Source organism: Penaeus monodon, chromosome 16, assembly GCF_015228065.2.
Source record: "Penaeus monodon isolate SGIC_2016 chromosome 16, NSTDA_Pmon_1, whole genome shotgun sequence".
Classification (NCBI taxonomy): domain Eukaryota; kingdom Metazoa; phylum Arthropoda; class Malacostraca; order Decapoda; family Penaeidae; genus Penaeus; species Penaeus monodon.
Window position 1 is genome coordinate 16,869,869 of NC_051401.1, and position 8,498 is coordinate 16,878,366.

General features: G+C 36.2%; 1 protein-coding gene across 1 annotated transcript in view; it reads left to right on the forward strand.

Moving 5' to 3' along the window:
* Positions 1–8,498, forward strand: part of LOC119582578 (sodium- and chloride-dependent GABA transporter ine-like) — a 127,265-nt gene that overhangs the window by 51,170 nt on the left and 67,597 nt on the right. Inside the window, exon 2 of the mRNA XM_037930945.1 lies at positions 1,971–2,005. Coding sequence (XP_037786873.1) covers positions 1,980–2,005 — 26 coding nt within the window. The 5' untranslated portion in view covers positions 1,971–1,979. The remainder of the gene's footprint in view (positions 1–1,970; positions 2,006–8,498) is intronic.

Here is an 8,498-nt window from a genome sequence, read left to right on the forward strand (position 1 = left end):
ATGAATAGAAATAATCCTTACAGATTTAGTCTCGAGTATATTATGCAGATAACGCTCCTCTCTGGGAAGTGTGTCGTGTGCGTATGTTTAGCAGATGGCGTGATGAGGGATTAGTAAGGGTTTTTAGGCCACGTGTTGTTAGAAATAAAAAGTGATCGAAACCTTTTAAGGTGATGTCGTGCATATTGCCGTTGGATTAATTAAGGTTTAGTGTTGTGTTTTTTTTTACCACGAAAAGACTCCTCACTCGGCAAACTCATGTCAGTTCAAGGGTTGATTTGTTAAACAGCCAAAAATATTGGTGTTATGATCTGATACTTTCTCACTAGCATCCCGCCGTAAAGCTGTTGTGTGTACAAATACACCCCTGCCTAGAATATTCCTGAGATCTGCCAATAAGGATTTCGAAAAGGGAAATACCGAAATGCTTTTACTGACACTCGTTGTTTTACTCGATTCCGAGACATGGAGAAATACAGTGTTGTTCGCGTTAATTCAAATGTTTCATCTTTTTAACGTCATTCATTAGCTTGCTTGGGCCTTCTTGTAATTTAGTCCGTTCGTCTTTCATTATATCGGGATGGCTTTTCGGAGCTTGACTGTCCGTCTTCTCATTTCCGGTTTGCGTTAGAGATACGGACGAGTTCAAGCGACTTCATTTGTCGTTTTCTTTGGAACTTGGATTTTGCTTGCTTAGGATTTTGCTTGAGGTCGCTTCGTTTTGCCTGTTTGAAGTCTCGTCGCTTTGCTTGCTTGAGGTCGCTTCGTTTTGCTTGCTTGAGGTCGCTTCGTTTTGCTTGCTTGAGGTCGCTTCGTTTTGCTTGCTTGAAGTCGCTTCGTTTTGCTTGAAGGTCGCTTCATTTTGCTTGAAGGTCGCTTCGTTTTGCTTGCTTGAGGTCGCTTCGTTTTGCTTGCTTGAGGTCGCTTCGTTTTGCTTGCTTGAGGTCGCTTCGTTTTGCTTGCTTGAGGTCGCTTCGTTTTACTTGCTTGAAGTCGCTTCGTTTTGCCTGTTAATGGTCTCTTCGTTTTGCTTGCTTGAAGTCGCTTTGTTTTGCTTGTTTGAAATCTCTTCTTTTTCCATGTTTGAAGTCTCTTCGTTTTGCTTGCTTGAAGTCGCTTCGTTTTGCTTGTTTGAGACAAGACTGCTTGAGGTTGCTTGGGATGTTTGACTTCCTTCCCTCGTGTCTTTCAGCGCAAGGAGAGGATATTACGATAACGCCCCGTCCTTGAGACTTCTTTAATCCTCTTCTTATTCAAATGACTCGTCCTTTCATTCTGTTTGTTTTGGATTTTTTTTTTTTTTTTTGGGGGGAGGAGGGTATGGTGAATGGCACAGTCGCATGCTCCGTCTGATAAGGAAGTGTTTTGACTCTTAAAACTTTGTTGCTCCAGCAGAGCCAGTGTCGTCTGTGGGTTGTGCAGTTAAGGTTCTTTCTGCCGTCAGAGAACTTCTATAAAATAGTTATAGTGTTGAATTTTCCTTTTCCTTACGACATGCCCTCACTTCGCTTGTGATACTTCAACGAGTGCGTCCGTTAAGTTAAGTAGTCGACATTCCTTTGCCCACGTGGCGTCGCAACTCGTGGCAAATGTGAAGATAATATTAGACAGGATTTGAGCGCAATGCGGCAGGAAATTCTAGGGAAGTTTTCGTCTGGACCTTTTATAGGGACAGTTCTTGCCTTCTGTGAATGCTTTGGTGATAGTTTATGACGTTTGTTGCAAATGATATTTAAGTGTGATTCCATTTTCAACTTATTTTGTTCGGTGTCGATCTGTTGGAACGTATTTCTTTTCTGCCTCTTATTTGGAAAGTGAAGTTGTTTTGTATTTAGAGTAATAATTCGAATGGGTATTTCACTTGGGTAATGTTCATGCATATCTGTTTAGTATGATACTGTTTATGAATTTACATACTAAGCTTGTGACATCCAAATTTTGCCAAGTAATGCAGGATTGTTTCGTTTCAGGGAAGCGGGATGAATTATGTTTCAAACAGCAAATGGTAACTGCACTGTATTATGTATCTTTTCCTCTTGTTTATCAAATCAGCCTCCTTTTCATTTGACTCATCTTCTGTATTAATTCTTACTTACACCCACTGTATAATGTGCATCAGCAGTCGGGTGATAAGTACAAATATAAATATTAATATGTTGCAAAAGTTACTATATTGTTCACAAAACTTTATGTTGAGTGAAACAGTACTGTAGCCTTTAATGAAGGTCTACATATTTATATTTAATTTCTTATTTTATGCACACACATGCACCTAAACACGCAGGGCCCCACGCACGGACACGCATACCATGGACACAGACACGCACGCAAAAACCGCGCACGCGCGCACGAAAAACCACACGCAAAAGCAAACGCAACACAACGCAAAAACCCTACACCAACACTAACCCACAACCACACATAAAAAAAACACCACAACAAAAAAACCCCACCATAACACAAACAACACAACACCAAAAACACAATACACAAACACACCATACACAAAAACACAACTCACCAAAAACCCCACACACACACAAACCCCCCCCCCCCCCCAACACACACAAACACACACAACCCAACAAAACACACACACCCACACACACACACACACACAACCCACACCACACAAAAACCACAACAACCCCCAAAAAAACCAAAACCAAACCCCCAAAAAAAACACACCACAAACACACACAAACCACACCACCCCAAAACACCACACAACACCACACAACCACACACAACCACACACACACACACACACCCACACCCACAACCACAACAACCCCCCACCCCACACAACACAAAACACAACACAAACAAACAACAACACACACACAAAAAAAAAAAAAAAAAAAAAAAAAAATATATATTATATATATATTATATATTATAATATATATAATATATATAATTTATATATATATATATTATATATATTATTATATATATATTTTGTTTAAAATAATATTTTTAAAATTTTATTTATAATTTTTATTATTATTTTAAAAATATATTATATATATATATAATATAAATATATATATAATAATATAATATATATCTATATACATATATATAATATTATATAATAAAATTTAAAATATATATAAATATATATTTTATATATATATATATACAATAATTATACAAAATTAACTAATATATACATATATATATAATATAATACATATAATACATATATATAATACAAAATCTATAATATATTAAAATAAAATATAATATATATAATAATATATTACAATAATAAATATAAATATATAATAAAATTTTAAAATTATATAATATATATTATATATATATATATTTAATATATTAATTTTAATATATATATTATATTAAAAATATATATATATATATATTTATATAATATATTATAATTTATATATATATATATTTTATATATATATAATAATATATATGTATTATATGATATATATATATATGTATATATATATTTTTATAATTAGTAAAATTTTATATTATATATATATTTTATATATATATTTATATATTATTATATTTTATTTTATTATGTATATATATAAAATTAAATTTAAAATATTAAAATTTTTTATATTATATATATATATATATATTTTTAAAATATTTAATTATATTATAATTATATGTATATTATATATAATATATATATATATATAAAATTAATTTATATTTTTATATATATATTTGTTGGTTTTTTTTTTTTTTTTTTTTTTTTATGTTTTTTTTTTTTTTTTGTTTTTTTTTTTTTTTTTTTTATTTTTTTATTTTTTTATTTTTTTTTTATTTTTTTATTTTTGTTGTTTTTTTTGTTTTTTGTTTTTTTGTTTTTTTGGGTTTTTTGTTTTTTGTGTGTTTTTTAAATTGTTTTTAGGTTTTTTAAAATGGTTTTTGTTTTATGGGGTTTTTGTTTAAATTTTTTTTTTTTTTTGTTTTTTTTTTCTTTTTTTTTTTTAAAAAATATCAAAAAAAAAAAAAAAAAAACTTATTTATAAAAAAAAAAAAGATAAATAAAATAATAGTAGTTTAAAAAAAAAATTTTTGGGGGTTTTTAAAAAAATAATTTTTTTGTGGTGTGTTGTGGTGGGGGTGTGTGTGTGTGTGGGGTTGTGTGTTGTGTGTGTGTGTGTGGTGGGTGTGGTGTGGATTGTGTGTGATTGTGTGTGTGTATTGTGTGTTTTGGTTATGTGTGTGTGTGTTTGTGGGGTTGTGTATGTGTGCGTGCGTGTGTGTTTTTGGTGGGTTTTGGGGTTTTGGGGTGTGTTGTGGGGGGTGTGTTTGGGGGTTTGGGGTGTGTGTTTTGTTGTTGTGTGTGTTTGTGTGTATGGTGTGTTTTGTGTAGTGTGTGTTTGTGTGTATGTGTTGTTTGTTGATGTGTGTTTTTTTGTATGTTGTGTTTGGGGTGATGTTTTCTGGTGTATGTGTTTGCGTGTGTTTGTTTGCGTTTGCGTGTGCGTGTTCGTGCGCGCGTGCGCGTGTGTTTGCGTGCGTGTCTGTGTCCATGCGTATGCGTGTCCGTGCGTGTGTGCCTGTGTGCTTAGGTGCATGTGTGTGCATAAAATAAGAAATTAAATATAAATATGTAGACCTTCATTAAAGGCTACAGTACTGTTTCACTCAACATAAAGTTTTGTGAACAATATAGTACTTTTGCACATATAATTTATTTATATTTGTACTTTCACCCGATGCTGATGCACTTTTATACAGTGGTGCAAGTAAGAATTAATACAGAAGTTTGAGTCAAATGAAAAGGAGGCTGATTGATAAACAGAGGAAAAGATACATAATACGTGCATACCATTTGCTGTTTGAACATAATCACCCGCTTCCCGAAACGAAACATCTGCATTACTTGGCAAATTTGGATGTCACAAGCTTATATGAAATTAAAAACAGTATCATACTAAACAAATTTTGATGAACATGCCCAAGTGAAATACCATTCGCATTATTACTCTAAATAAAAAACTTCACTTTCCGAAGAAGAGGCAAAAAAGAAATACGTCAACAGATCGACACCAACAAATAAGCTGAAAATGGAATCCACTTAAATATCATTTGAACAAACACCCAAACTATCACCAAAGCATTCACAGAAGGCAAAAACTGTCCTATAAAAGGCCAGACGAAACTTCCCTAAAATTTTCCTGCCGCATTGCGCTCAAATCTGTCTAAATTATATTCACATTTGCCACGATTGCGACGCCACGTGGGAAAAAGGAATGCCCGACTACTAACTTACGGACGCACTCGTTGAATATCACAACGAAGTGAGACTTGTCGTAAGGAAAGGAAAATGCAACACTTAACTATTTATAGAAGTTCTCTGACGGCAGAAAGAACCTTAACTGCACAACACGGACGACACTGCTCGCGGACAACTTAAGAGTCAAAAAACTTTCCCTTTTTAGACGGAGCATGCGACTGTGCCATTCACCATACCCTCCTCCCCCCCAAAAAAAAAAAAAAAATCCAAAACAAACAGAATGAAAGGACGAGTCATTTGAATAAGAAGAGGATTAAAGAAGTCTCAAGGACGGGGCGTTATCTTATATCCTTCCTTGCGCTGAAAGACACGAGGGAAGGAAGTCAAACATCCCAAGCAACCTCAAGCAGTCTTGTCTCAAACAAGCAAAACGAAGCGACTTCAAGCAAGCAAAACGAAGAGACTTCAAACAAGGAAAAAGAAGAGATCTCAAACAAGCAAAACGAAGCGACCTTCAAGCAAAACGAAGCGACCTTCAAGCAAAACGAAGCGACCTTCAAGCAAAACGAAGCGACTTTAAGCAGGCAAAACGAAGCGACTTCAAGTAAGCAAAACGAAGCGACCATTAACAGGCAAAACGAAGAGACCTCAAGCAAGCAAGACAAAGCGACCTCAAGCAAGCAAAACGAAGCGACCTCAAACAAGCAAAACGAAGCGACCTTCAAGCAAAATGAAGCGACCTTCAAGCAAAACGAAGCGACCTTTAACAAGCAAAACGAAGCGACCTTCAAGCAAAACGAAGCGACCTCAAGCAAGCAAAACGAAGCGACCTCAAGCAAGCAAAACGAAGCGACCTCAAGCAAGCAAACCGAAGCGACCTCAAGCAAGCAAAACGAAGCGACCTCAAGCAAGCAAAACGAAGCGACCTCAAACAAGTAAAACGAAGCGACTTCAAACAAGCAAAGTGACGAGACTTCAAACAGGCAAAACGAAGCGACCTCAAGCAAAATCCTAAGCAAGCAAAATCCAAGTTCCAAAGAAAACGACTAAATGAAGTCGCTTGAACTCGTCCGTATCTCTAACGCAAACCGGAAATGAGAAGACGGACAGTCAAGCTCCGAAAAGCCATCCCGATATAATGAAAGACGAACGGACTAAATTACAAGAAGGCCCAAGCAAGCTAATGAATGACGTTAAAAAGATGAAACATTTGAATTAACGCGAACAACACTGTATTTCTCCATGTCTCGGAATCGAGTAAAACAACGAGTGTCAGTAAAAGCATTTCGGTATTTCCCTTTTCGAAATCCTTATTGGCAGATCTCAGGAATATTCTAAGCAGGGGTGTATTTGTACACACAACAGCTTTACGGCGGGAGGGCTAGTGAGAAAGTATCAGATCATAACACCAATATTTTTTGGCTGTTTAACAAATCAACCCTTGAACTGACATGAGTTTGCCGAGTGAGGAGTCTTTTCGTGGTAAAAAAAACACAACACTAAACCTTAATTAATCCAACGGCAATATGCACGACATCACCTTAAAAGGTTTCGATCACTTTTTATTTCTAACAACACGTGGCCAAAAAAACCCTTACTAATCCCTCATCACGCCATCTGCTAAACATACGCACACGACACACTTCCCAGAGAGGAGCGTTATCTGCATAATATACTCGAGACTAAATCTGTAAGGATTATTTCTATTCATTGATAACAATGTTACGTTGTGAAATACATGATAAGATTTAGTAGGGGGGTTTTAATGATGACCCGGTTTTACGAAACCCCTTGATGTTTGGCATCGTTTCCCGAACCGATGCTTTCCCGACCTCGGAGCTTGAGCAGGATTCGAGGATTCGAACTCACGCGCTTCAACTTTTTCATACCCAGTCACAGCGGTTCCCCATCTCATGCAAGTTAATTTTTATGAAGGAGACTGCATAAGAAGTTGAAACTTAGAAAGAGACAGTGAGATTTTAAAAAAGGAAAGAAAAGAAAAAAACATAAATAAATGAATATAAATACGTATGAATATATGTACTTATACACACATACATACATACATACATACATACATACATATATATATATATATATATATATATATATATATATATATATCGGGAAGACAGGGTATTGTCAAGAAACGTTTAGTAATTTAATCCAGATAGACATCAATTCAGGGAGTGAGAGATATATGTGTGTTGTGTGTGTGGGTGTGTGTGTGTGTGTGTGTGTGGTGTGTGTGTGTGTGTGGTGGTGTGTGTGTGTGGTGTGTGTGTGTGGTGTGGTGTGGGGTGTGTGTGGTGTGTGGTGTGTGTGTGGTGTGTGTGTGTGTGGTGTGTGGTGTGTGTGTGTGTGTGTGTGGTGTGTGCGGTGTGTGCGTGTGTGCGGTGTGTGCGTGTGTGTGGTGTGTGCGCGTGCGTGCGTGCGTGCGTGCCTGTACATGTACCTGAGCATGTGCGTGCGCATTTACTTGTGCGTATCCGTGTTTGCGATAAGGTCTTTATTTAATACAAGAATATATGTAATGACCTATGTGTGTGTCGCGTGCTGGTGGTCAGTAGTAGCACGCGCCTTATAAAATAACTTCAAATAAACGAAGTATATAGCCAAATAACAAGATGGTAAAATATTAATACATTCCCCTTCAATGCTTACAATAATGTTAACAGGTATTTCAAAATCATTAATTTACAACGAATTATCATTTTTCTGGTGCTTTACTGCTATGTGTCAGCCTACATTTGCTATTTCCTTGATCTTTTCGCTAACTAATTATCAGATGCCAGTACTGTAGTTACAGAAGAGAGATCCAAAACCTCAAGTATAGAGTCACCGTCGGATATGTTTCGAATTCCGTCTCGAACACCCTGGTTTATTATATTAGGGGGGTATCGAAGCTTCATTCACTGTACAACAAAGGTCCAAAAGAATCGTGAGACTATAATAATACATAAAATAATACCGGGGTCGCAATAACAAACAGTATCCCAGACTTTTCTCTGTCTGATGTACACTGCAAGACTCAATCAAGGGATGTTACAACCGTCAAGGCAAAATGTATGGCCGTGTGCGCGTGCCTAGGCCAAGGCTGGACCGAGTCAAACCCCAGAGACATGACTGGACAGATCCAGATATGCAAGCACTGATCACGACTCTTACCTCATCACAGGCGATGAGGAAAGAGAACCGAGAGAGAAAGAAAGAGGAATAGAGAAGAGGAGCAAAGGGGGAGGAAGGAGGGGGATGAGGG